This window comes from Cavia porcellus, unplaced genomic scaffold (genome assembly GCF_034190915.1).
Source record: "Cavia porcellus strain 051 isolate PalLab524CR breed Dunkin Hartley unplaced genomic scaffold, mCavPor4.1 scaffold_6, whole genome shotgun sequence".
NCBI classification, from domain to species: Eukaryota; Metazoa; Chordata; class Mammalia; order Rodentia; family Caviidae; genus Cavia; species Cavia porcellus.
In genome coordinates, this window is record NW_026947489.1 from 78657340 (window position 1) to 78684756 (window position 27417).

General features: G+C 39.7%; 1 protein-coding gene across 1 annotated transcript; it reads left to right on the top strand.

The window, feature by feature from the left end:
* The first annotated feature begins 4749 nt into the window (after positions 1 to 4749).
* Positions 4750 to 23334, top strand: Tmigd1 (transmembrane and immunoglobulin domain containing 1). Its single transcript, XM_013151999.2, has 7 exons — positions 4750 to 4931; positions 6671 to 6774; positions 8925 to 9203; positions 16975 to 17253; positions 21187 to 21290; positions 22173 to 22213; positions 22660 to 23334. Exons 2-7 carry the CDS (start codon positions 6696 to 6698, stop codon positions 22661 to 22663), a joined length of 786 nt encoding a protein of 261 aa, XP_013007453.2. The 5' UTR covers positions 4750 to 4931; positions 6671 to 6695; the 3' UTR covers positions 22664 to 23334.
* The last annotated feature ends 4083 nt before the right edge of the window (positions 23335 to 27417 follow it).

The window sequence follows — 27417 nt, forward strand, 5'->3', positions numbered from 1 at the left end:
ATATACCAAATATTGTCTTTGTCGTTAATGTGTATTAATAGCTGCACCAGACTATGCTACAGAAGCGTTCATTTTTTCAAAACAGGTCCTTTTTTGACACTAGTTCAGGCGAGCTTGAACTTACTATGTAGCTCAGGATGGCCTCAAACTCACAATAATCTTCCTGCCTCAGCCTCCAAAGTCCTGGGATTACAGGCATGTGCCACTATGCCCAGCTCAGTATTCATTATTTAGCTGAAATTCAAAATTAATGGAATGACCTGCATTTTTACTTGCTAAATCTGGCAACTTTAGACAGGTAGCAATTCAGATCTTTTTTTTAATGCAAGAAACTGAACCCATGATAAGCTATACCACTGAGCTTTACCTCCATCTCAATTCAGGAATGATTTAAGGTCTAGGATTTTTGGTGAGTAGGAACGATTAGTTAGAGAATCACTGATCACTATTTAAGCAGAAAATTCTGAAGTCCTGTGACCAGTCGAGGATTGGGGGTGGGAGGGAGAGGTGTCTCCCTCTGGGGTTCAGACTGGCCTGGGGCTCTCTATGTAATCCCAGCTGGTCTCAAATTCCCAGTCCTCCTGACTATGCCTCCTGAGTGCTAGGACTGGTGGCATGAAACAGCACATCTGGCTTCTGGTGACAAATTTTAAGCAGGTCAATGGATGCTGTCTCGGATTTCAAATGGAAAAAGCTGTACACTGGGTCGCTGAATTGACCTAAGCTGCAAGCTGCAGATTTCTAGCCTTTCTGTGACTCTAAAAAGTTCAGTGGCATTCCCGGGCCAGATAACCCAGCAGGCTTGCGACCCTCTAGCCATTTGCTGAGTTGCTGTATCTGTCACATTATTGTTGGTCATAGCGGATGAGACGACCATGGCTGCAGACTAGGGACCGTATTGCTCATCAGTAAGTGGCACCCCACTCCTTAGACCTCTTCTGCCTTCTGGTTGCTCCTCTCTCGTGCCTATGCAGAAAAAGCCTGGAGAGGCCGACTGAGCCTGTGCAGCTAGCCTCCTACAGGGCAGCCCAGGGTACATACCCCTTTCTAGGACAGAGCACCCAACTTACACTCTATTTCATTTCCAAGTAGGCATCCTGCCCATCTTTTCCTTTCTTTATTTCTTCAGCTCATGACTTGAGTAGCCTGAAGTCGGCACTTTGCTAGATACTTCCCCTTTGCTAAGAACTTCCACCTCTGCCCATGTCTAGTCCTACGGTCTATAATTCTCAAAGAGAAATTTACAAACCACTGTATCAGGCTTACATGGGAGTCTTATTAATGGTGAGATTATCAAACTGATGGAGGAAAGTACCTTGATTCCCCAAAGTGAGTGTGTGTGTGTGTGTGTGTGTGTGTGTGTGTGTGTGTGCGTGCATGTGCGTGTATGTTTTGCTGGGTACTGACTCCAGGGCCTTGGCATGCTAAGCATATGCTCTCTTCCTGAACTACATCCTCAGCCCCTTGTAATTCTTTATTTTAAGAGGCACTGGATTTATTAGGCAGAAATTAAAAGGTGCAGACTTGAAGAGATAGAGTGCAGGACCCCAAAAGAGAAGCAGGGAGGGAGACAGAGGTCTTATATACTAGAATGGGGGAAACTTTTCTCTTTTCTCAAGGGGTGGAAATCCTGGGAAAAGGCCCTCCCCAAGGACGCTTGCCCATTTTACAGGGGTGGTGGGCCAAATTAGTTTGTTTTAGAGCAGGCGATTCAAGCTGTCTTTGGATTCCCTCAACCTGCTCCTGCCTCACGGGACCAGGCTGTTGCTCTCTGCTCTGTGTATTCAGATCCTGCATGTGCACCTTTCAGGCGACCTCGACACCGGTGACCGACTGGGTTTGGGAGTCACACTGTTCTGTGATTCTCTTGCTTCTTCCTTTCCACCTGGCTGGGCTATGCATCCCTGAGTAGAGCTGGGACCATCGCCACGGAGGCAGGGCACTGGTGCCACAGGAGGGCCAGACTTGCCCGTGGGAGTCTCTTCATAGTTTTCATATTCACCTTAATCAGAAAGTCATGGATGCCAGTCCTAGATCCCTTCTCAGTCACCTTGCCAGAAGTTCCAGGGCCTGGAGAATGTGGAGCAGATGGGTGTCTATTCCTGGAACTTTCAGACTCGAGGCTGCCCTTCCTCTCCCACTCTGAGCTTAAGTTATTTGTAGACTATATGGAAATTGAACTCTATTTTATTTTGTTCTTGTGATGCCAGGATTCACCCTAGGACCTTGTGCATGCTATGTAAGCACTCTAGCACTGACTAATACCTCAATCCCTGAACTCTATTAATATTCCAACTAGCCTAACTACTTAAGTTTAATAGTTAACTACTATGCTTAACTACTCTTAGAAAAATTATTTCTTCTGTCTGTCAGTTATAGGAAAGAGGACTGTTCTAGGGATGTGCTTATACAACCATATCACTCCTTTGTCTCCCCAAAAGTGATGCCAAGCCACCATTTTTCTTACCGGAAATCCCTCTTCAGCACCTGAGGGCATTCTACAGTAATACTGACTGTCAATATTAACTTTTTGCTCCAGTATCTAAGGCCCTTGAAAGCCAGGAGCTTTATTTTACACACTTGCATCTCTCCCAGGGTGCTCATTTCATGTTGTAGAGTCTATTCATCTTGTGGATATCACAGCTTTGTAGAGTTATTACAACAATTTCCCACAGGTGGCAGAGAAGCTTCAGAAGCCTCATTCTCTAATTCAAGACAAAGCCGCCACACTGGCTTTGATGAGACTGGCATCTCCAATATTTAGAATACTTTTCACATAGAAAATGCACAATAAAAATCTGCTAAGTACATTTCTTTAACATTTTAGTTATAAAAAGTCAAACACATTGAAAAGTTGAAAGAATAGTACAATAAAGATCTATGTAGTCCTGTGTATATTCAGCGAATGTTAGTTAATATTTGCTATATTGTGTGTGCTTACTGATTACAGCTATGATTACAATTATGCTTAAGCACAGGGCCTTGTGCATGCCAGGTCCACACTATACCACTGAGCTAGATTGTCAGCCCTATTTTTGCTAAATCATTAGAAAGTTAGTTGCAGTTGTCATGTCGCTCAACCCTGAAATATTTTAGCAGGCCTCTCCAGAGAATTAGGATGTTTGCTTATTTAACTTAAAAACCATTATCACACCCACAAATAATTAACCATAATTTTCTAGTACCACCCAGAATATTGTAGAAGTTTTTCTTGTTGTCCTAGTGATATCTCCTTGCCCTATATAGAGATTATCTCCTAACAGTTCCCATAGATCAAGTAATTTCCATTTATCTTTTTCTAGACATTCTTGACTGGCTTGAGTGAGTATCTCTACCCTCACAGGACAGGCCAGAAGTGCTAGGGAGCCAACATGCAAGTGTCAAACAATAAATGAAGATGTTGGTTGATGAATACTCAAATTTGCTTTCCCATTATGAGCTGATTTTTTTTTGGAGGGGTATTGGAAATCGAACTCAGGACCTCACATTTGCCAATCAGATGCTACACCACTGGACTAAATCCCTAGGCCCTCCTATAATGATTTGATTGTGAAGAGTGCTCCATTGAATTTCTCAAAGGCTCCACAGCACAATTCCCCAAAGCAGCACCTTATTCATTAGCATATCCTGTATTAATTTTCCTTCCTTCCCTATCTTATAGACTTCCTGTAATTACTTTTAAATAAACTGTACCCAACGCTTTGTCTGAGGGTCTGCTTTTGAGGTACCCAGAACCAAGACATCAGTCCAGTGATAAATTTATTTTTAAATAAATAGTAAAACACTCTTGGAAGTGGGTAAGTTGGGTGCTCTTGGATTCACAGAGAAACAAATTCAAAACCCACTTGAGGGAGCTTGTACCCAGCCAACAGGAGTGGCTCTTAGTGATGATCCTTATTTGAACAATATTACAGTGAGGCTGTGCTTATGTACTATACCCAGCCCAGCCTGTCTTAGTAGTAACAATAATAAATAATTACTGCTTAATAAGGGCTTACCGTATAGCAGCCTTACATGTTCCATTTCATTTAGTCCTCACAGCGACTGTAGGGAGGGAACTGTCATTTTCCTGGCCAGGCAGGCGCTTATGCCACTGAGCTAAATCCCCAGCCCTCTGTCATCATTCTCATTGCATTGGTCAAGAACCTGAGGTTCGACAGAGATTAAACAACTTTTTGAAGTCACGTGGCTAGTAAGAGATCTCTGCTGTATTTGATCAATGTGTTAAAATATATGGACAGCCATAAATATTATTCTGTTTTCCTGCACATGGGAACAATAGCACTTGTCAGATAAAAGTTTGCATTGGTAATAATACCATAAACATACACTTAATCAATAAAAGTTATTACCATTTGCTAAATCTTGAGAGCATAATGCAGGGATTCTTCTATTAGATGAAAGCCTGAAGGAACTAAAATGATCCCCTATCAGGCTGGGCTTGGCACCGTCCACACACTGGGCTGTCTTCTACAGCATTATTTAAGCTGTATGGAGTCTTTTAATATTTTGACTGTTGTGAAAATCAAATTTCTCCTTAGACTTGTCCTATCACAATCCCCAAGTTATCAGATTGACATAGCACGATCATCTCACTTGCATACCACTAAATTAAGCAAGATACTACACACTTTTGCATAAGTTCAGGCTTCAGTGGAACATTACATCCTGGTTAGTAATATCCAGCCCCACCTAGTAACCTGGGTACACAGGAAAACCTAGATCTTAAGAAGATGTCTTTCCTAATTACTGTCTTCCCTAAGAATCCATAAAGAGACACAGACTTTGAACCCAATTTATCTTATTTATTTGACCTTACTGTCATAAAGTGTTCAAATTCAAGGATTATAAAGGATGTAACAAGGACAGAATTCAGGGTCCCAGGCAGAGGAACAGAAGGCCAAGGCAGTCAGCTTTCCAGAGCTCAGCAGGTAAGTGATAAGCCTATCTGTAGAGAAGGTAAAGAGTCAGGGGAGGGAAATTCATTACGAACAGTTGATGTTTTGGCTGAGAGGAAGGAAAGAGAAAACATCACTTTTTCTCTTTTTTTTTTAACAAGGGGATGGCTATGGGGTGAGGTTTGCCAAGAAGCCCATATCCCAGTTTTGTTGAGTAAGTGTAGAGAAGAGTCTTTGAGATAACTACTAATGACCAAGTTCTGAAATAATTACTGTGTGATCGAATTATCTTGAGCAAAACAACATTCAAATTACAAAAGAATCAATATTAGTACTAGTTCATTTTATTAAAAGATTGGTACAGGCTTGCCAGCCAGAGAGGACAGCCTGGCAGGACTGAAACTTGCTCCTAACTGGACAGGCCTGGGACCTGGGTGCAGAGGAGACCTAGAGTAGTGCTAAGTGTATTCTGGGTCTTGACAGTGAATACCCATGTTAGGGGGATAACACTCCAATGGCTACAGTCAGTGGAGTAGCCAGGGACTGGGAAGGGTGACTGAAATCTTATAAAGGAAGAGAATATTAATTTAGGGAAGAGGGTGAGTAATAGCCTCACCTTGAGAGCCATGGGTTTGACTATTCATTCTGCAATTTATCATCTATAGGATCTTGGGGAAATTGCATCATTTCTCTAAAACTTTAGAAACTACCTCAACAGGGTGGTTGTAGAGCTTGTCCTGTGACAGTACCATTACATTGTATGTATTTCTACTATATTAATAAAAGTGCTCCTATTTTATTTTTATTTTTTGGTAGTGTTGGGGAATAAACCCAGTACCTTGTACATGCTTTGCAAGTGCTTTACCCCAAGCTAAATCTTTGGCATGATAGTATTCTTTTTTTCGGTACCAGGGATTGAACTCATGACCTTGCACTTGCCAGGCAGGCGCTTATGCCACTGAGCTAAATTCCTGGCCCCAATAGTAGTATTCTTGAAAGGATGTAAAGGACACATATTTTTTTTCCAGATTGAGGTCGAGAATATCTTAAGGAGAGGTACATAGAAGGAAAAGAAAAAAAGATAAAGAAAGATGGGCAAAGGAGGCCTTGATTACTTATTATTTTTAGTCCATACTGGGCTAAAGGAAAGGAATATTGGGGAGAAGTACAAAGATATTAACAAGTTTTAAAACTATAGCCCATGCTTCCATTGAGTCCTTCCTGAGTAGACACCATTTGAATCTATGGGATTTGAATTCTCTCTTATCAGAGAACAACTTTCACTAAAAATGACAGGGAGTCTTTCCAAATAAGAACTCTGTTTAGTAAAGGCTACCTGAGAATGAAGTCAGTTTCATTTCTTTTCCTGTTAAAATGACATTCTATTGGCTGGGGATTTAGCTCAGCAGTTTAAGTGCTTGTGTAGTAAGTGCAACATGGTGACTTCAATCATCGGTGCAAAAAAAAAAAAAAAAGATATTCTGTCATTTTTTCCAGGAAAGCCTGGTTTTATCTTTCCCAGGCTGTCCTGTACCTTAAAGCCTAATGTATTTCCTTGAAGTTTTGTTTTTGCTGCCTTAAAAAAGTTTTTAATACTAGAAGTACTTTGAACTTACTTAGATCAGAGTTGTTTAATTAAAAACTAGAAGTAGTACCGTTACAGTTGGGGTGACTCATCTGGGATTTTATTTTAAATATTAAATAGACAAGAGGTAGGTTCATAAACTCATTATAGATCGAAGGGCAAAACCAGCTTCATTCTCTCACCTCAGCAGGTTCAAATTCCGTTCATTAAAGATGGCATGGAAGAGCAGGAGTCCGCTGCAAATGTGCAGACTTGTTGTGGTGATTTTATTTTTGCCATCCAAGACAACAAGTAAGTTAATACTCTCTTTGGCCTTTTTGTAGAGAAAGAAATATTTTGGATTTTAAAAAATGATCAGGGCTAGGGGAGTAGCCTAGGGCAGTCATGTACCTTATATGTGCAAGACCCTCAGTTTAATCCCATCCCACACACATACACACACTAAGGAAGAAAGAAAGAGAGAAAGAAAGAAGGAAGGAAGGAAGGAAGGAAAGAAAGAAAGAAAGAAAGAAAGAAAGAAAGAAAGAAAGAAAGAAAGAAAGAAAGAAAGAAAGAAAGAAATTAATTCCAATTTGGAATGGCTGCACAATTGGAACGGCTCAGAATACAGGAGTTACTAATAGAGCAAAAAATGAAACGGAAAATTGTTTTCATGATTCCCATAGTACAAGAAGGGATAAATATTCTATTCTTTCCAGAATAAAAGCCAGAATTCTCATACATTTTAATGCATTTCAACACTAATTTTACCCAAAATAATCTGCTTACTTGAACACACCACTTACATGAAAATCTTTCATGTGTCTCTCTATCCCCACCTGAAAGTAATCTTTCCTCCCTCCTGGATTTTAAAAGCAGTGTACAGTCATGGTAAAATAAACTAAACAAAAGGCTAAGAATCAGTAGCAGAGTATGTACTCAGCACACGCAGAGCCCTGGGTTCAACCTCCAGCATTACAAAAATAAGTAAATAAATACAAAAATAAAGCTATCTTTAAAGAATGAAGAAGAGAAGAACATACGAGGAGTTGGGGCTGTAGCTCCCTGTGGTGAAGTGCATGCCTACCATGTACAATCCTCAGCACCACAGAATAAAACAAGTGAATAAACAAAAAGCATCCCAAAATAAAAACCCTTCCAGGGCCAGGGATAGAGCTCAGTGGCACAGCTACCTGCCTGGGAAGCACAAGACCCTGCTTTGATTCCTGGAACCCTCCTCCTAACCCTCTACAAAAAACAACCCTTCCAAATGCTGTCATCCCATAGGTAACCAGTCAGTGTTTTGGTGTGTAATGTTCCAAATTGTTAGAAAACACTAGGCAGTAATCCCATTACCTTTACCAATAGATTTTTTAAAAACAAGATCAGGGCTTTTAGCTCAATACTAAGTGTATGTGCTTAAACATACTTTCTGTCTAAAATGAGAGCCAGAAAATACCTGAGATATATCTTGATCATCAACTCCATGAAATTTGTCTACTCCACAAAGTATAGCTATTTAAACATCTTTTAATTTTACTATACTTTCAAAACTATGAAAACATCAAAAATGCAGTTCAAACTAGTCCATAATCTATCATTTCATCAGAAAGGTGTTATCAAATCAGTTTTGGCTCACTTGCATTTTGCTTTGATACACTAGTACTAAGTATGAGATGTAGTTTATATTCTATCTTTTCATCTAATGCTGTATCTTAGATATTTTTCCACTTTGCTTTAATTCTTTTTTCTTTTTATTTTCCTATTCCTACTCTCTTGCTTTCCTACTTCTAACCCCTTAAAATAAGCAAATAAATCTGATATTTCTCCACCTTTTTTCTCTTTTACCAATTCTAGTTAACATACAGAGAATTTTCTACAATCATTCTGAAACTATTCTGTACATTTTGGCTTCTAATCTCTAGTTTACTGAGTATTAGAACCACCAGGAAGCCTTTTAAAAAGCCTAAGGTTTCTGGGCAGGTTGGTGCACACTTGTCATCCCAGCGCCTGGGAGGCTGAGGCAAGAAGAACACCGAGGGCTCAAGACCATCCTGGGCTACACAGTGAATCAAAGCTGGTCTGAACCACATGGTGAGACCAGGTCTCAAATAACAAAGTGAAACAAACAAAAAAATGCCCAAGTTGGCGGTTACATTCATAGCAGTCAATCAGTTATACCTGGGGCGAGGTCATAGTACCAGGACTTTAGAAAATTTTCCAGGTTGTTCCAGTGTGCAACAAAATTTCATAACTACTATTTGTATCCTTTTCTATTTTTAGTTAAAAATATATTATGGATCTATTGCCTTGTAAAATCATATAGCTCTATAAGACTTTTTGATTGTTGAGAGATCATTTTATTGCACTGATGAAACATAATTAATCTAACCAATTCTCTATTAACAGATATCTAGCTTGGTCACTCCGCATACCTTCATGGTTTCTCTCTATACTTCTAGGTTCTGTTTTAACTGTGAATGGTAAAGCAGAGAACTATACCCTGGAAACTCAACCTGGTGTTTACGAATCTCTGGAATGTACTGTTCATAACCACACCGGAGATGAAGAACTCCTGTGGTACCGAGAAAAGGACAGAATAGATTTGAAACCTATAAACAAAATCAACTCCAGCTCTGTCTGCGTCTCTTCCATCAGTGAAGATGATAACGGTGTCAGTTTTACCTGCAAGCTGCAAAGTGATCAGACGGTGTCCATCTCAGTGGTGCTGAATGTCACTTGTGAGTGGAGGGAGAAGGAGCTGTCCATCTGTAGTGTCTGCTAAATTAAATGGTAGTTGCAGTGTAGACCCTGATTTGTCAGACTGCCCTATTTACATTACAAAGCATTTACCCCATACCCCATACCCTTTCCAGCACTGAGTATCTGCTAGTAGCATTTGAAATTTTATTTTCATCTTTGACATTAAGATTGAGGGCATTCACTTCTCATAAATGTATTGGCTATCCATAGTTCTTTTCTGTGAAATAACTTGCTCATGGTCTTACCATTTCTCTAGTGGCATACCAATCTTTTTCCCATTAATCTGTATAACGGCTTTATAAGGTAAGGAAATTAGCTCTTTGGCATTTTGGATTGCAAGAACTTCCCTCATTGATTTTTGTAGTGCTGGGGATTGAGACCAGGGAGTACTGAGTTTGGGTTTTTTTATTATTTTGAGAAGAGTGTCTCACTAAGTTGCCAGGCTGGCTTTAAACTGGTGATCTTCCTACCTCAGTCTTCCATGTAGCTGCCATTGGTCATAAGCTGCCTGGCTCTCCTATTTGGTTTTTTTGTTTTTTGTTTGGGTTTTTTTTGTTTTTGAGACAGTGCCTCTGTAGTTCAGACTGGCCTTGAACTCACTATGTAGCCTATGCTAACCTCGAACTCACAGTGATCCTCCTGCCTCAGCCTCTCAAGTGCTGGAATTACAGATGTGTGCCACAACACCTGGCTCCTATTGTTTTCAAAAAACAAAAAGGGTTTGATTTTAGGCCCTGGAGCACATTAGACAAGTACTCTACCACTGAGCTACATTCTATCCCTGGATACCCTTTTGGTGGTGGTGGTGGGGGGGTACCATATTGAAGACTTTAATGTTTGCATATTTAAGATTATCAATCTTTACTTTGTTGTTCTTTTTTTTTAATTTTATTTAAGGAGAAAAAAAGCAGAGAAAGGGTACAAGTTATACAGATTTACAGAAAAAAAAATAAACAGTAAGAAATCACTAGTTAATGGATTACATATTGTCATCTTAGAAATAATTGTTCAAGTTACAAAATTAAAGCTTGTAAAGTGGACATTCCAACAGTGAGACTGCAAACAGTTCTGTTCAATGATCTAACAAAACTCAGTGATATCATTATCTATCTTATACACTTAAATATACATAGAGTTATATCGTTTAGAGCACTTTCTTTTCCTCTCTTTTGTACAATGACAATTACACATTTTGGGTTTTGTTGCTCCCACAGTTCTTATTACTTTTTTGGAAGGGAGTAGAACCAAATGTGACATAACAGAACAGAGTCAATCAAATCAAAAAGGTGGACATAATAGATAATGTAAAAGCATAATACAAGGTGATCAACAATGGTTACCATAATGCCTCCCGCTATCTCTAATAGAATTGCCTATATCATCAGTTATAATAAAATTGAACAAAACAGTAAAGAACAAAACTGACAAAACCAAAACATTGGAGACATTATAGGTCTTCAAAAGTAGATAAGAGTCAACCAGAATGGGCATCATAATGAATCCCACTATTGTCACAGCTGTTGCCTAAACTTTCGAACCTGGTACTATCAAGCAAAACAGAATAGGGGGACATCAGTCAAAAACAAGATGGTGAGAGTAATACAGGGCTTTAAATCAAGATAATGGAAAGTCAAAGTGGGTTACTATAATATATTCTGCTATTTTTTATTTATTTTTCCCTTAATTAAAAGGATAAAAATTAAAAAGTAAATAATGAAGTGGAGATTGAGATAAAAGAGGGCATAACAGCAAAACAGCGCAAATCAAAACATAACCATTTAAGCAGAATAGTGTTTCACCACAAGATAATCCTGACATAAAAGTAGTTACCATTTGTCTCTTTCCTTGAAATCTTTGAGTATAACTTTGTATACTGTAGCATCAAATATATCAAAACAATGTAAAACCATTTAAGAGAATGACAGCATTACAGGGTATTTAGAATCAACTAACAGAAAATGAACAATGGTTTCTGTATAATCTCCTTGTCTATAAAAGTTTTTGCTTATACTATCATACATAATAAAATCCAATAAGATACAACCTGTTTAGACCAATGGAGACAGAAGAACAAAAGCTTGATGGGACTTCAAAACAAGATGATACTAAATCAGTATTACCTATTAAGATGTCATTTCCTCCAAAATAGCTGTTCCTATCATCCAATCTTCTCTGCCTCATTTCTGTTGAGCTCTTTTTCTGTCATTAGTTGTCAGTTTGTCTTCTTCATTTTGTTTTCTGCTCCATTTATTGTGGCCTCTCTGCCACTATTTCTGGATTCTTCGTATTTTTCTTTTTTAGAATATCCTGCAGTATTCTCTGTAGAGTTGAATTGGTGGTTGCATATTCCCCTAGTTCCTCTTTATCCTGGAAGCACCTTGTTTTTCCATCAATTTCCAGGGATAGTTGTGCAGGATATATCAATCTTGGCTGGAGATTATTATCTTTCAAAGCTTGAATTATTTCCCCCCACGCTCTTCATGATTTGATGGTTTGTGCAGAGAAATCTGCTGTAATTCTGATGGGTGTTCCCTTGTAAGTGATCTGTTTCTTGTCTCTGACAGCTTTTAATATTCTGTTCTTGTATTGAATTACTGGAATTTTAATTATTATATGCCTGGGTGTTGCTCTGTTTGGGTTGTAGGTGACTGGGGTCCTGTATGCTTCATACAACTGAGTATCTTTACCTTTTGCTAAATTAGGAAAATTCTCCTGGATTATTTCTGTGAGTAGCTTTTGCAGTTCATTTGTTTGTGCCCCTACTTCTTCTTTTATGTTCTTAATTCTTAAGTTATGGATCCTCTTATCATCTTCTAGTCTTTGTATTATTGCTGTTTGTTTCTTTGTTACTTTTAAGAAGTTTTTCATTTCATTCTCCCATATTACAAATCTGCCCTCCAGTTCAGATAGTCTGTCCTTAGTTTCTTTCAAGCTGTTATTCCAGTTTTCGACAGAGTTTTTAGTTTCCTGGTAATCTCTTTGAACCTGCTTCACATATTCTATGCTTTCTCTATTTTCTCCATCAAACGATTCTCCCCTCTTTTTCTGTTCTTCCATTCCACCATCTGGTTTTTCTTTTTTTGGGGGGGGGGTGGTGCTTAGCATTTCTCTAACTATTCTGCTTATTTCTAGCTTCAGGTCATTAATAACTTCATTCCTGAACTCGTCTATGAGGCTCCAGAGATGGCGCTTTATGTCTATTGGTGCGGTGTCCGCTATTGCCTGTTTCTCAGGATTGGGGGCTGAAGGGCCTTTCTGGTTGCTCCCTCTTCCCATATTCTTTATTTCTTATTTATGCAAGCGTATATAGGTGGCCCAGCTTCCTTCCCTGTCAGCCACAGTCTGATTGAAATTGCGCCAGCTAGGTGTTCCCGCCCACCGCAGCACACCAGGAAGTTGCAGACCAGGCAGCCTATGCGGGGCCTGCCCCTCCAGGTCACCCTCAGGCGCTGGGATCTGGGTTGTGCTAGCCTACTGGGTCTCAGCCAGCAGCGTCACATAGGCCAGGTACTTCTCACCAATCCCGCTTGAGAGGGGGATACGTGGCTGAAGTCACTGCAGCGCCCTGTTCCTGCAAGTCTGCCCAGTCCCAGAATGTCCTCTGTTGGAGTCTCCTAAACTGTCGAAGAGTCTCAGTTTCTCTCACTCACCTCACCGCAAGTCAATGCACACCTCCCCGCCCATCCTGCTTTCAACTCCATTCACCGATTCCCGTTCTCAGAGCTTCTGCGCGTCTCTCTCCCTGCTGAGCCGATGTAGACACAGCCGCCATGCGGCGGGAAACCCAAATCACGGCTTCCAATGCCGCGGGCTCCAGCTTCCACACTGAGGCTTTTCTGTTCCTGTTATAGCGCCAGGATTGCATTCCCAGTTGGTTTCTCTCAGCCCAGTTTATTCTTGGGTCAGCAGGGCATATCTCCACTTGCTTATGATTCCTTACTCCGCCCCATTCCTGAATTCTAAGCTGGGTCTTTCAGAGAGCCTCCGTAGCTGCTGCTATCTGTCCGCCATGTTCTCTCGGAAGTTCTACTTTGTTGTTCTTAGCTTTTGTATTCTGCTTAGGAAAACTTGCATTGGGGATCATTGATACTTTAAAATCTAAAAAGGTGAAGTTCTTCAAGTATTCAGTTGTAGGTCTCCCACTGAGGGATTTATATACATAGATTAGAGTCTGACAAATGACACCACAGGGTGGTCATGTGGGTTGTCTGGTGGAAAGTGGGTTCTGCATGAAGGAGGTAGAGATGGTGGAGGTGGAAGGTGGAGTAGATGAAGGATGATGGGATATGGCAGGAAGAGCTCTCAGCTTGGAACATAGTAATCAAATCAAAGCCACCTGAGTCAGTGACCTCAGCTAACTTCTCAGTGAAAAGTTGATAAGAAACAAGATCCTGACATCCTGCATTTTGGAATTTCTAAGTGAATAACTGTTCCCAAGCAAATGAGATTTGCTTTTCACTTTAAATGAGTTGATCAAACATAGTATCTCTTGGCTATTTTGATAGAATCCAAAACTATCAGAGGATCCTGGCTGTTTTGTAATCCAGCCAAAGTAAGTTGAGGCCCAGAGTAAGGACCCAAATCATAGCTGGAATTGAGGCTAGAACACATCCCCCCAGCCCAAGTCTCCTAAATTTAGTATTCCTCCCATGTTATCTTCTTTTTTTTTTAATGGTGGGTACGGGAGTCAAACTCAGGACCTTATGCTTGCCATGGAGACTCTGTGTCACTGAGCTAGATTCCCAGCCCCCAAGTTATCTTCTGAGATATAGCAGGAATGCCAAAAATATGAGCTAGTGACCTAATGAATTGTTTTTCAGTTTTCCAGCCTCAAATCACTTTTCAAATCATCTTTATAATAACCTTCTAAATATAATTATTAAACCTATGTCTGATACACACAACTGGTCAGTGGTTTATTGCAACAGTAACTGACACACACTCATCAACTAATAAATCAAAATAAGCCTATAAAAGTGACATGAATGTCATGTATAATCCAAAGGAATTATGAGTGTTATAAAGGGCAGATCTAGAACTAAGAAAAGGGCTGGGATGCAGCTCAGTGGTGCTTAGTATGTGTGAGACCCTGGATTAAATCTGTAGTGTGTGTGTACAAACACACAGGCACATACAAAAACTTATGGGAGTCTGATAACGTGCAATGTGGGGGAAGGTACGAAGAAACAGATTTTCTTATATGCTCTTATCCAGTGTATAAACTAAAACTACCTGGTTTTCAATATCTATCAGAATTTAAATGGTGCTTTTGGCATGATCCAGAATTTTTCCCGCTAACCTTGGAGAAATGCATGTGCATTTGCATGTGCATATACAGAGGCATAGATAAAAATATTTATTGTATCATTGTTTAACATATTTAAAATTAAAATAATCATAAGATAAGTGAAATAAATCAGACTCACATGTGTAAGTATTATATTGTCTTCTGGTGTGAGAAACTGAAAGGGTAAATAAGGTCCAAAATGCATAATAGATATTGTGAAATGAGAAATTGTTCAAAAGGAAGAAGTAGAATTGGGGAAAGAGGAAAGAAAGGAAGGGGGGAAAAAGCAGAATACAAGATAGTTATCCTACTATTTTCTCTTGGTTCATTGAAAAGAAAGGTTTGTGCTAGTATCATTCAGAGGATTTTTTAAAGCCATATCTTGTATTCTGATTAACGACTTTAAAGATAACCATACTCAAAGTACTGCTGTTATTCTCCTATTATTTGTCATGAAAAAAATTTTTTTAGTCTTTTTGAGGCAAGGTCTTGCTATGCGGTTCAGGCTGGCTTTGGGCTCACTTTGTAGCCCAGGCTGGTCTCAAACTTGCAACGATCCTCCTGCCTCAGTCTCCAAAATGCTGGGATTACAGGAGTGTACCACCATGCCCAGCTGAAATTTTGCTTTACTTTTCTCCGTAAAAAAAAAAAAAAAAAAAAAAAAAAAAAAAAAACACGTTATACATTATTGAAAAAAACAAACAGGTACTTTTATTTTTGGTACGGGAGATTGAACTCATGACCTTGCATTTGCCAGGCAGGTGCTTGTGCCACCGAGCTAAATCCCCAGTCCCAAACATGCATTATTTTAAAAAAATTAAAATACTCTAATGCCTACCAAACTAAAATAAGGTGTCCTATATTGTACTATATCACTCTAAACCAGTGAGTTAGATCTTTGTGATTTAATGGGACTATATTTCAAAAATGTGTAAGTTTTTGAAAGGATGAAGTCTCTTATGCAAGACATTCTTGTGCTCCGAAAACAATACAATTGTGGACATACTATCTGTATATAAAACTGTCTTTAAAAGATCTGGAAGAATTTAGCCCAAATTTATAGCAGCAAGTATCTCTGGGGAGTTAGGATAAGATCAGACTAGAGTCAAAGAGAATCTGAAGTGTACTGTTTCCTTTTTAAAAGAGAACAGTCCCATGTAGCTGACATGCTTAAACATTATTTTAAATAGTAACATGAATAGCCAATAAGATCGGCCCACTAATGGAATTGGTCTATTTGGCATGCTCTCCACTCCAGCAGCTTTCTAGTATCTGAATAGCAGACAACATCCTCCTGGGATATGGATACAGAATTCAGCTCATTCCAAAGAGCAACAAAATGTCACTCTTCTGAGAAAGTTATTAATAGTGCAGCCTACTCAGGGTTTAATTATTCAGTGTGCAGATTATACAAGCTCCTTTTTACTCCTTCACATCTCCTTCCTTCCTCTGCCCACTCACTCTTCAGGCACTTTACTGATCTTTTGCATCTTTGTCCAAAAATACAAAGGACATAGACGAGGGGGGAAGGTTGATTCAGTCATTTGTCCCCCAGATACTGGAAAGACTTGCTGGAGGTTTAGAGTTGCAATTATTTGGCAAAGATGAATGTGTCTGTGTGTGAATCCACAACTCTTCTTATTCTGGAGAGAGTAAGGAGTTGTCTACAGAGCTGAGAGGGACCCAGTAACCCTCTGTAGAAGCCAGAATTGCTATAATTGGAATACCTCCTGGGACGAGCCATTTATTTCCAGAAGATGGCGGGGGCGGTGCACAAATGCGCATTACTAAATATGTGACTAAGGCCATGTGGTTAGATAAGACGCAAAAACAGGATGTATGAGTAGCCTTCAAAAAAAGCACCGCCACCTCAGGGATAATAGTAGCTAGCGCTATACTACATTTTTTACAGGGTGACTTCACTTGATCATCACAGCAGTTCCCCAGGTCAGTGTTATCACCCCAACTTTTGAGGTTGAGGAATCTGAGGGCTTAACAGTTCTTTGGCTGTCTCAAGAGCACACTAAGTGATGCAGATGGAATTAGGGCTGACTGTAGTGTCGTCTATCTTCTTGGTATTATATTGTTTTATTCAACCTTAGTATAGACTGGTTTATTATGTTAACTCTTTGAGAGCAAAGAAACAAGTCTTATCCTCTTAGGTAGTGTTACAAATTGTCTATTTGTTACAGATTTTTTACCATGTATGTTATGCTCATAATCAGATATTGTTTTATAGTTTGTCTTCTCCATGCTAAAAATCTATGAGGTTTGGAACTGGAGTTCGTTATTTATTGTTTTATACCTAGCTCCTAGCCCAGGGCTTGGCATGTAGTATGTATCCAGCATACTTCTGTTAAGTGAGTGAATAACAACGTGAGACAGACTGAAGGAAGACCTTGAGCACTGCCAGTGAACTGCTCTTTCTCTTCTAATTAAACCCAAATGCTTGAGTCTTGCAGATCCACCTTCCCTGAGTGGAGACAACTTCCGAACAGCTGAAGAAGACAGTGATGTGGACTTGGTTTGCAGTGTGAAATCCAACCCACAAGCTCAAATGATGTGGTACAAAAACAATAGTGCCCTGGTATTAGAGAAAAGTCGCCACAGAATCCAACAGACGAGAGAATCTTTTCAGCTGTCAATCACCAAAGTCAAGAAATCTGATCAAGGAACCTACAGTTGCATTGCAAGTTCACCTCTGAAAATAGAGACCATGGACTTTCAGCTGGTTGTTAGCGGTAACTCTCTTTTAAAGTAATATCCAGCATAGGACAAAACTCAGAATAGAAGCTTAGTAAATATTTTTGGAGACCACAGATTACGACTCCAGTTATGATTAATAGCTGTGATTTTCATTGGCCCATTATCCTTTTTTGAAGAATTTCCTATTAAGAAATCTAGTCCAACCCTGTAGAGAAATTATTCCATGTAGAACATTTAGAAGACTGCCCTTTGAGCAAACATCCTTTCTAGAACTTGGTATAGAAAGTACTTCTGGCTGGTATTTAGAGAAGAGGATTCCCACAAATTCTCTTGGGCAACAAAACGTGTAGGAAGTGGACTTTGCAGCTCACAGCCTGATAAGTAAACAGAAGAGATTTCAGAAACACACTGACAAGAGTTTTAAAAATAGATCTCCAAAATCACTCTGCTTGTATTCTAATCTTTAGGCTAAACAGAAGAGAAGGTAGGGGAAATGACGGGGGAAGAGGGCAGCAGTTCTTGCTCCTGGCTCCATGTGTCATCTAGCTAGCCTCATCATCTCTGCTGTAATAGAAAACAAACGGAGTTTTGTGGGTTTTCCTTCATCATGTTTCTTGTGGAGACAAACAGAAAAAGTGAGATACCTAGTGTAGCAGATACAGACAATGCTCGTGCATACATTCTCTGGTCTTGAGCCAGTCTGTAAGGAACAGCCAAACAAGCCAAGGCTCCTGTGTCTTGTTAGGACATTATGTACTCCGTCATTTACCTCTCTGTCATCCTCAGGAAACCAGTTGAATCCCTGCCAGAAACAACAAACCAATACCCCTTTAGGATGTCGTAGTTCCTCCCCTGGCCCACCCAGAGGGATCTGGGACATGAACACAGTGCCTGTTGGGGAGGAAGAGTTGTTGTTGGGTGATTTCCTGTCACTGTGAACAGTGTCCTGTCCAATAATTTGTCCTGCTGGGCAGCAATAGTATGTGTAAGGGCCACTTGCTTTAAAAACCAAACCGCTAATAACCTAAGAATCCCTGGGACAAAAGCAATGCAGAGGACATCACCTGAAGTTTGTGGCTTTTCATACTTTTCCCGTGTCCACCCATGGTAGGACTGCATCACGCCGTGCTATCCTAACTGGCTGTAAGACCACATTTAGAGACTAGGGCATCATATCATTCTTTTCATTAAGAAGAAACTGTAATTACTTTATGCCACATGCATACGACTTGCGTGGCAATTGGCAAACTGCCTTTCAGGAGGGCGGAAACCTGTTTTGGGTGGAGTTCTTCCAAACCAACTTGTTTTTCTTACTTTTTGCTTTGTTATTTCCCTTGCTGTTGGCCGCCTTCATAACATAAGCTGTGCTTTCCTGTGTCAGGCTCACAGCCAGGTTTTCCCCAGGCTCTCCCAGCTTCCCTGCTCAGGGGGGAAGTTTCTAAAAAAGACCACGCAAAGCTGGAAATGACATCATAGAGCCTTTCTTGAGCGCAAAATTTAGCCCACGTGTTGGAATTATTTTTGTCCTGATGAATAAGGGAGAAGGGACACCAAATCTGGTTACAATTGGGAGTGTAACAACAGAAAAGAGGAAAGGGATGCTGTTAGTGACATTTTGCAACATCCATTTCAACAGACACTTGGAACCAAATCGAGCCAGTGGGTTTATCTCAGCTTGTTTATGAAATGAAAGCTGTCACATGTGTCTTCATTTAATTTGACCAGGTAAAAAACATTTCAGCCAGTGACGGTATTGGGATTGTTCTCCCTATTCATCCCAGCTGGGCTTTCCTCTTGCTGTGATGTTTTTCCATGGCACGCAAGTGGAGGGGCCCTTAGTAAGGCCCTTGGTGTACCCCAGGACTGGCTCTGATAGAACTAGAGCTTCTAGCAAGCTCATTTAGCAAAGTCTCTGTAGAAGTCTGATATGACCCACGCTTCCTGAAGACCACCTTTTAGTAATATCCCAGACAGGACAAAAATAAAAGATGTTTTGGGGTTCAGTGGTAGAACTTGCTCTTGGCATGTATGAGACTGGGTTTGATTCCCAGCGCCAAAAGCAAGAGGAGGACAAGAAAGAGGAGGAGAGGGGAAAGAAAAAGAGGAGCTGAGGGAAAAAGAAAGGAGGGAAGGGAGGAGAAAGGAGGGAGAGAAAAAAAGAAGAAAATAATAAAAAGCATAAAGTAAAGGATGCTTAACTTATGAACCCCCCAAAATTCATTGTGAAGAACTGGCAAATAATGGAAAGAAAGTAATCGAAACATAACTGGTTAGTGTGTTATACAGTTATGGGGGGGCAAACTGTCATAATTTTGAGGCATGTAGAACCTTGGCTTTGAAATTAGGTTTATCTAACGTCCCCTTTCCCCACCTTTCCATCTTTCATTCTTCATATGCCATCTCTTGACTCATTCTTCTCTATAATACTTACCTCAGTCTGTATTTTTTGTTTGTTTGATCTCTGTCTCTCCCACTAGAATGGGAGCTCCTCAGGGCAGAAGCCTTCCACGTCTGTCCTAGCCTTTCCCAGGGCCGAACCCGATACCTTACACACATAGCTCACTCAGTACATCTGCAAACGCCACCTCAATCCACAAGCACAGCTGTACAATCCGTAGCTGTACATCCTATTTTCTTTCAATTCCTAAAGTCTAGTCGAAGCCATAGTTGGAGTTCATTTCCTTTCTCTGGTGGCACTAGATTCCTAAGTCAGATAAGTTCATTTAAAAACTCTTATTGGCCCTTGACACTTTTAGTTTTGAGAATTTCATCCCATATCATATGAACATGTTAAAATAAAGCACATGACATGTGGCTTTTTTGCTGTAAAGATTTTGAAAGGAGTTTTATAATTTGTGTAAATTTTGAATTTTTTTATAAATAAGTTGTTAATTTTATTCTTGAGGTTGAAATATTATCTGTCAGGGGTTGATGTATGGTTACATTTTATTAATGTTTAAATGTGTATTCACTTTAATTAATTTTGTCACTTTCTTTTTGTATTTTGGAGCCAATACCTTTTCCAAGCTCTGAGTTCACCTGGTACTCAGAAAATAAAAAAGTAGGCTTCATTTCCAAGCTGTCTTGGCTTCTGATGATCTCCTCCTGGTCCACAGTGATATGGACACACTCAGACTGGCACAGTGGTGCACACCTATAATCCTAATACTGTGGGAGGCTGAGGCAGAAGGATAGCAAGTTCAAGCCCAGTCTGAGCAAATTAGCAACAGCAAAACTACCTCAAGATAAAAAAAAATAATAAAAGAGTTATAGCTGTAGCTCAGTGTGAAGGCCCTGAGTTCAATGTCTAATACTGGAAGAAAAAAAAACAGTAGCTGCTTCCATGATCATTTAAAGCATATGAGAAATCTTTGCCAATGCTGGGAAGGCTAGTGCTGGAAGTTTCCCTTAAGGACACCATGATGAAACTTTCTAAAATCTCTGGTCACTGGCTGGGACACTGTCTCAGTAGAGGTATAATCAGTGATCATTCTTACTATTCCTAGAGCCCATAAACCTCTCCTTCTTAATTCAGGAAGCTGTCCATCTCTGTCTTCTGGTTTTCAAATCTATTCTCCCTCTCTTTCTCCCTTTAGGATACCTCTTAATGTACTTTGGGCCTTTCAAAAAATGGGAAAAACCATTGACTCTAACCTGCTTCTGTTTTTGTGTAGCAAACATAGTGGTTTAGGAAAGCACAAAATTATCTACTTTCTTTGAGGGAGTTATTCATAATACAGTACATCCTTTCACAAAGGAATGAATTCAAAGCCTGCCTCTGTACTGCGTGTGACTTAGGACAAGTAAATTAATCTCCCAGATCCCCTAATTCCTCACTTGTGAAGTGAGGACAACACCATCCGATCTTTGGTAAAGGTTTAGTTAAGTGCAAGGTATCATGTGTAGGACATAGTAGAAGCACATGATTTAGGAGCATCTAAATGTTCATTTTTCTTCCATTTTTGCAGATAAATCTACACCTGTGCCAACAGAAGCCATTATTGCTGCATGTGTTGTTGTCTTCCTGACATTGTGCTTTGGACTGTTTGCACGAAGGGAAAGGATGATGAAGGTAATAAGCATTCAGGACATTTGTGGTAAAAAGTAATGTGAAGGGCTGAAGTATAGATCAGTGGTAGGGTGCACACCACACATGCAAAAGTGTGCTTGAGTTTTAAGCACTGAAAATCAAATAAAATTGCTCATGAGAATAAAAGTTATACACATATTATGAGTATAACTTTTCAAAAAATGTAAGTAAATATGAGCGAGGCCTGAATCAAAATAGCTCTGGTGTTAGGGGTAGGAAATTTGGAGTTGATTTTTCTTCCTTGAAAATTTCTCTTTATTGTTACTATGGTGTGTGATTCAATAAGTAAACATGCAGAACATCTGGGCTGGATTTGGAGATCCATACGCTCACCTCGTGAGTCCAGACACATGCCTTGGCTGGAGTGGGCTGGAGTCGAGTTGCTGAGTGGTTAAGCTTACTGCTAAAGTGATCCAGTGTATGTGCATGCGTAGATTAATACCGTGTTTGACTCTGCCAGTTAATTCAGTGCTAAAGGAGGGTAAATATAGCCGAGTGGCTTCTAAACAAAAGCCACTCCGCTGCGTTCATCATTCAGCCAGGGTCATCTTTCTTGCAGTACGTAACTCAGTATTATTCAGGGCAAGAGGTTCAGTCTACACTCTGTTCCAATCCAAAGCATTTTTGCTATTGAAAACAGAAATACCCACTGTCTAAGCATGGAAGCAAGCTGATTAAGAATTACATCTTCTCCAAGTTCAATAAAAGCTAGTAATGTGACCAAAGAAATGAGACCTGAGCCAGCACAGAAATAACTATATTTGCCCAGCACCTTCCCTAAGCCGCTTTGATCCATTCACAGTGTGTATCTGTGGGCCTCAGAAAAGCAGGCAAATTCATCACTCTTACTGTGTTTGCTTTCAGCTCTGCATAAAGAAGAAAGACCCTGATAGAGATACAGCCCTGTGAGTACTCCTGAGATGCGACATGCAGAGAAAGGTGAAGGGTTTTGGAGGAAAACAGAGAGCAGAGGAGAATCTGCCTCCACTTTAGGAGGAAGACAGGTTGGAAGCTTGCCTAGAACTGAGAACACCTTCGGGTCTTAAGCCTACTCTAAACAAGTTTAACCGATGCTTATGCAACTGCATTGCTTGCCACACGGAGCAAGTAAGAGGCCTACCCTGGAGGGAAGTCACGGCTGTAGCATTCTTTCCCAACGATGTCAGGTCCTTCAGCCTGAATATCCTTTCTCTTTGGAGCTTTCCTTTAGTCTGTCAGCTCCCCAGCCCAACATACATGAAGGGGGCAGCAGGTAACAAGAATGAAGGTGTTCTGAGAGGCTGGATTTTGATCTAAATTTTTTCACTATTATAATTATAATCATTATAATTAATTTCTTGATTCATTTCAGATGAAAAAGCTGAAACACCATCTAATACAGGAAGAGTTTTACATCAGGACTGCGTACATCTTCGATGTATGCAGTTCCATCTGTATTTATTGCTGTTATTAAATATACTCCTGTCAAATTGTCAGAGGTTATGAAGAAGTGTTTCATTAATCCTTTAACAGTAGTTGTTGTGTCTAACATGATATGCTTATAGAACAATTTTGTGGAGAGAGCTGTTTAAAATGAAAAGTGAGATTTTGTTAAGTCTTCTTCTTAAAGAATATGTTAATTAATTGAGATTTCTTTCATATAAATGGGGAATCATGTACTATTTGATTTGTATTTTTCTAGGTAAAAGATTAGCAGATAATCGAGTTCCACAAATCAGTGTAATACTATGGGCTGGAGATTTAGCTCAGTGGCATAAGTGCCTGTCTGACAAGTGTGAGGTTGTGTTTGATCCCAGTACCAAAAAACAAACAGCAAACAAACAAAAAAACCAGTGCAATACCAAAAAAAAAAACTAAAATGGGGAGCCACAGAGAGTGAAATTTTCCAGGGAATATTCCAAAAAATATCAATGATCACTTTTACATTCTTTCTGTACAAGAAAAGTTTTAGGATAAAAAAAAGAAAAAAGAAAATCTCAGAATATAAAACATTCCTTTACATGGAATAAATTTAGTGTTATGAAAATTTCCACGTAAGTCTTTATTTTTATCATCATGCCGACGTTGACACCGTGACAAAATTTGTGAGCTCGGTGTGGTAATGTGGGAGGAAGAGGGGAGCAGGTCTGGCCAGTTCGTCCTTTGCAAGTGTCCTTTGCCTCTTTTTCAATAGCTCCTTTGCATCGATCTAGCTGTTATTATGACTCAGTCTGTACTCTTCCCGTATATGTCAACTTCAGATCGATTATAATTTATCACGGGCTCCTCCTCCCCCTCCATTCTTTTTTCATATTTTTCTCCCATCTAAGTCTATGTTTCTCTTTCATACACAACTGGGATGAGCTAAAGAAGAGGTAGCCCGGGCCAGAACCACCTGGCTGTGCCCTACCTTGGTCATAGTTTTTTTCCTTTTGTAGTTGTTATTGTTTGTTTGTTTTGGTGGTGGGGGTGATGGGGAATCAAACCCTGTGCCTTGCACATGCTAGGCAAGCACCTATCATTGAGGTACATCCATAGCCCTCACCGCCAGTTTTTTAAATCACTATTGCAGTAGCTAAATATGCCACAGTGGGGCAGGGGGGAGGGAAGGAGGGAAAGACAGAAGGTGGGAGAGACAGCAAGAGAGACAGACAGAGAGCTAAAGATTGTGGCTTACAGTTTGCTCTGTCTTCTTGGAGGTCCTAGCAAAGTTTTTTTATGGGGGAGCCTCAAGATTATATCTCTTCTTTTGGGATTTTTCAAAGTAGAATTTTGAGCCCTGTAAAATACTTTAAGGATAAAGAAAGGATGATTATGAAAATCTGGACGTTTATATGACTTCGTAGAAGCAAAAGGACTAAGGAAAAAAGCAGATCTCGGGCAATGACAGCTAGGAAAAAGGAAACAGAAAAATTCACACATCAAAATAGACGGGTTCAAGGAAACTGAATTCCGGTCTCAGCCTGGTTGTAACTTTTGTAGAACTTTTGTAAGTTCTTTTCCTCTTTTGGGCCTTTGAAAAATGAAGTAGTTGAGACAGGAGAAATTTAAGAGTATGCATTAGCTTGAGAGTTCTAAGATTCTCCAAAGATTTCCACATAGTTTAGTTAAATGCAGGAAGGAGTTGGCAAGAAAGACTGAAAATGTAATACCTTGCCCCACCTAGCAGAATTATGAATCGGCTTTGTTCTAGGACAGGTTACAATCCTGGAGAATCCCAGGTCATCAGTAAAGAGTTTCTTCACCCTTATAAAATACATTGACTTTGCCCATTAGCACAAGCAAGAAATATTAACTAGTTTAAACAGAGCAAGGCACTAACCTAAAAGGTCATTGCATTCCATTTTTTGCCTTTCAGTTTAGAATAGACAGAATATGCTTTAAAACAGCATCTATTGTTAACTGTGTCTATTGTTAAAATCAAAAGTCAGCCTTGTGAGAACATGAAATTCTGGAACTCAAAACAGGACCCCATTACTTTTGTCCCAGTTTTTTTTAACCCAGCATTAGATACCCCAAATTCCAATATTCGTGTGGTTTTGACTTTAGTACTACGAGTTCTAATGAAGAAGAGGAAAAGCCAGTGAATTCCTTCTGTCTTTCCACTAACAAGTACACGTTTTGATTTTTTGGTTTTTTCTTTTGGGGTTTCATTATTTTTTCTTTCTTTTTCTGCTTTTTTCCCCCTATGTGGGGCTAAGAATCAAACACAAGACCTTGCACATGGTAGGCAAGTGCTCTGTCACTGAGCACTTGCCTACCACGTAGCCCCTTTTTTTTTTTTAAAGAATTGATCCTCTGAAGTGCAGGGATAATCATAAGGAACTAAATCCAAGGTCAGTCAGTTATACAGTGCAGAGGATTTTTACCTGCATTATTTGAGCCTATAAACAATCCTTTGAAGTAGTCATGATTGTATCAACTTGGAAGATGAGAAAGACGGAGCTCAGAATGCTTACCTAACAAAAAGACAGTGACTAAGATGGGATTCACACCCAAGCTGATCCAAAGCCTGGGGGCTGGGGTAGGGGAGAGGCTGTCACAAAAGGAGCAAAGGTTGCATAATAAGGAAAAACTTCACCTCCCTCCTAATATGCCCAGAGTGATGTCAGTATGAATTCTACTTTTAATAACCTGTAGAGAATTTATTAAGTAAAGGAAATATTCAGTAATTTTGATTGGAGAGCCTTCAGGAAATGTTACAGCACTCCGTGAGATAGCTCCCCATGTCTGGCAGTGCTGAATTGCTGCTGTCTTAAATATTTGCTTGTCTTCCTTGTGATAATTATCACCAAGTATTACTGTGTCAAAGACTTTGCATAAATTGTTTCTTATCCTTGCAACACTTCTACCAGGTGAGTGTTGCTATCTCCATTTTACAGGTGAAGAAACTAAGGATAAGAGAAACAGAGTGATTTGCTCCAAGTCAAGCGAATAGTATGAGGTAGAGCTGGGGGTCAAACCCAGGGCAGTCTGACCCCACAGTCCAGTCTTCCCTCTGTATTCTGTGGTCTTAGGGCAAGGAGGTAGGTATTTGAGTTGAGAATTGTAGCAGAGATATTTAACACTCAAGATGTTTGTGCTCGTCACATTTTCCTGCTCCTTGCCATTCAGTTGTTAGGTGACTAGTTCTATTCAAGGGTTGTGGGCAGAATTAATGGTGTCACTTCTAGCAAATAAGCAGAACATGTGAGCATTCTTCAGGTTCTTTCTTCCCCTGAAATGGTAACTGTGGAAAGATAAAGACTCTGTCAGCTTGAGGTTCTAAAGGACCATGAGGAGCAGAGCTTTTTGCTTACGAGTGAGTGACAGCCCCTGTGTTAAATAAACCCCTAGATGATGAGTCTTTTAGGGTACACAAACTGTAACCCCAAATCCACTTACTCATTGCAAAGTACCAATATTGCAATTAAACCTTAACGTTGAGGTTTTAGTTTCAAAAAAATAACTCATACATTAATGTCTTTTGTCTTAAAAGAACAATACAACGTCCATAGGTTCACCACCACATCCTAGACCTTGGAGATAATTTGTTCCTGCAGCATAGCTTAGTCTATTCTGACTAACACAGGTGTTTTCATCGTAATAAGAATTGAGGACTGGCTGGGAGTATAGATCAGAGATAGAGTGATTGCCTAGTATGCACAAGGCTCTGGATTCATTTCCCAGTAAACAAACACACACACACTTTTTTTTGAGACAGGGTCTTGCTACATAGTTTAGACTAGGCTTGAGCTCATTATGTAGCCCAGGATGGTCTCGAATTCCTGATAATCCTCCTGCCTCAGCCTCCTGAGTTCTAGGATTATAGGCATCCAGCACCATGCCCAGCTGCAACATGCCCTTCCAGTTTAATAAAATAGTGCTTAATTTCAGGGGACAACTGTTTTAATCACTCCCATCCCTCCCACCATGAACCCTGAGTTATGTAAGATGCTGTGTACTTGCAACAAAATCATGTTTTTCTTTTCAAATAGAGTTAGATCTTTTAACCACACATCGTTGAAGAAATAGGGTAACAATTGTACATGCCTGAATAAAGTCAAGTAATTCATATTTATGAAAAAATTAGAATTATACTCAATTTTATGCCAATGGCTTTAGAGAATCAAATATATACATTAATTACAAATGTTTTACATACATGAATATGTAATCTTTTTACAAAGCTTATCTCTGCAACATTAAGGTGATTATATAGCAAACAATTGATATTATGGTTTGTTTTCATTTATATCATGCTTTAGAAAACGGGAGACTCTACTGTAAATTTTAAAAATTGAGCTCTCTTCAAAAAAATCACCCAAACTTAAAGATCTATTCTTGAAGATCTTGTGTATTTATAGGCATCTGAGATGAATATACACTTCTCAGATGAAGAAATACAAACAGCAAATAAATATGCGAAAAATGTTCAGCATCACTGGTATTCCAGAGATGCAAATTAAACAACACTGAGATTCCATCTCACTCCAGAGGATGGCTATCATTAAGCAGTCAGCAAATAACAAATGCTGGCAGGGTGTGAGGAAAAAGGATCCCTTTTCTATTGTTGGTGGAATTGTAGACTGGTACAGTACTGTGGAAATCAGTGTGAAGATTTCTAAAAAACTAGGACTAGAGGTCCCAG

What these genes read in the sequence shown, in the direction of transcription:
- Tmigd1 (XM_013151999.2), top strand. Translation starts at nt 6,696, where the DNA reads ATGGCATGGAAGAGCAGGAGTCCGCTGCAAATGTGCAGACTTGTTGTG. An exon ending in AGTGGTGCTGAATGTCACTT is followed by an intron (nt 9,204 to 16,974) that starts GTGAGTGGAGGG and finishes TGAGTCTTGCAG; the next exon opens with ATCCACCTTCCCTGAGTGGA. An exon ending in CTTTCAGCTGGTTGTTAGCG is followed by an intron (nt 17,254 to 21,186) that starts GTAACTCTCTTT and finishes CCATTTTTGCAG; the next exon opens with ATAAATCTACACCTGTGCCA.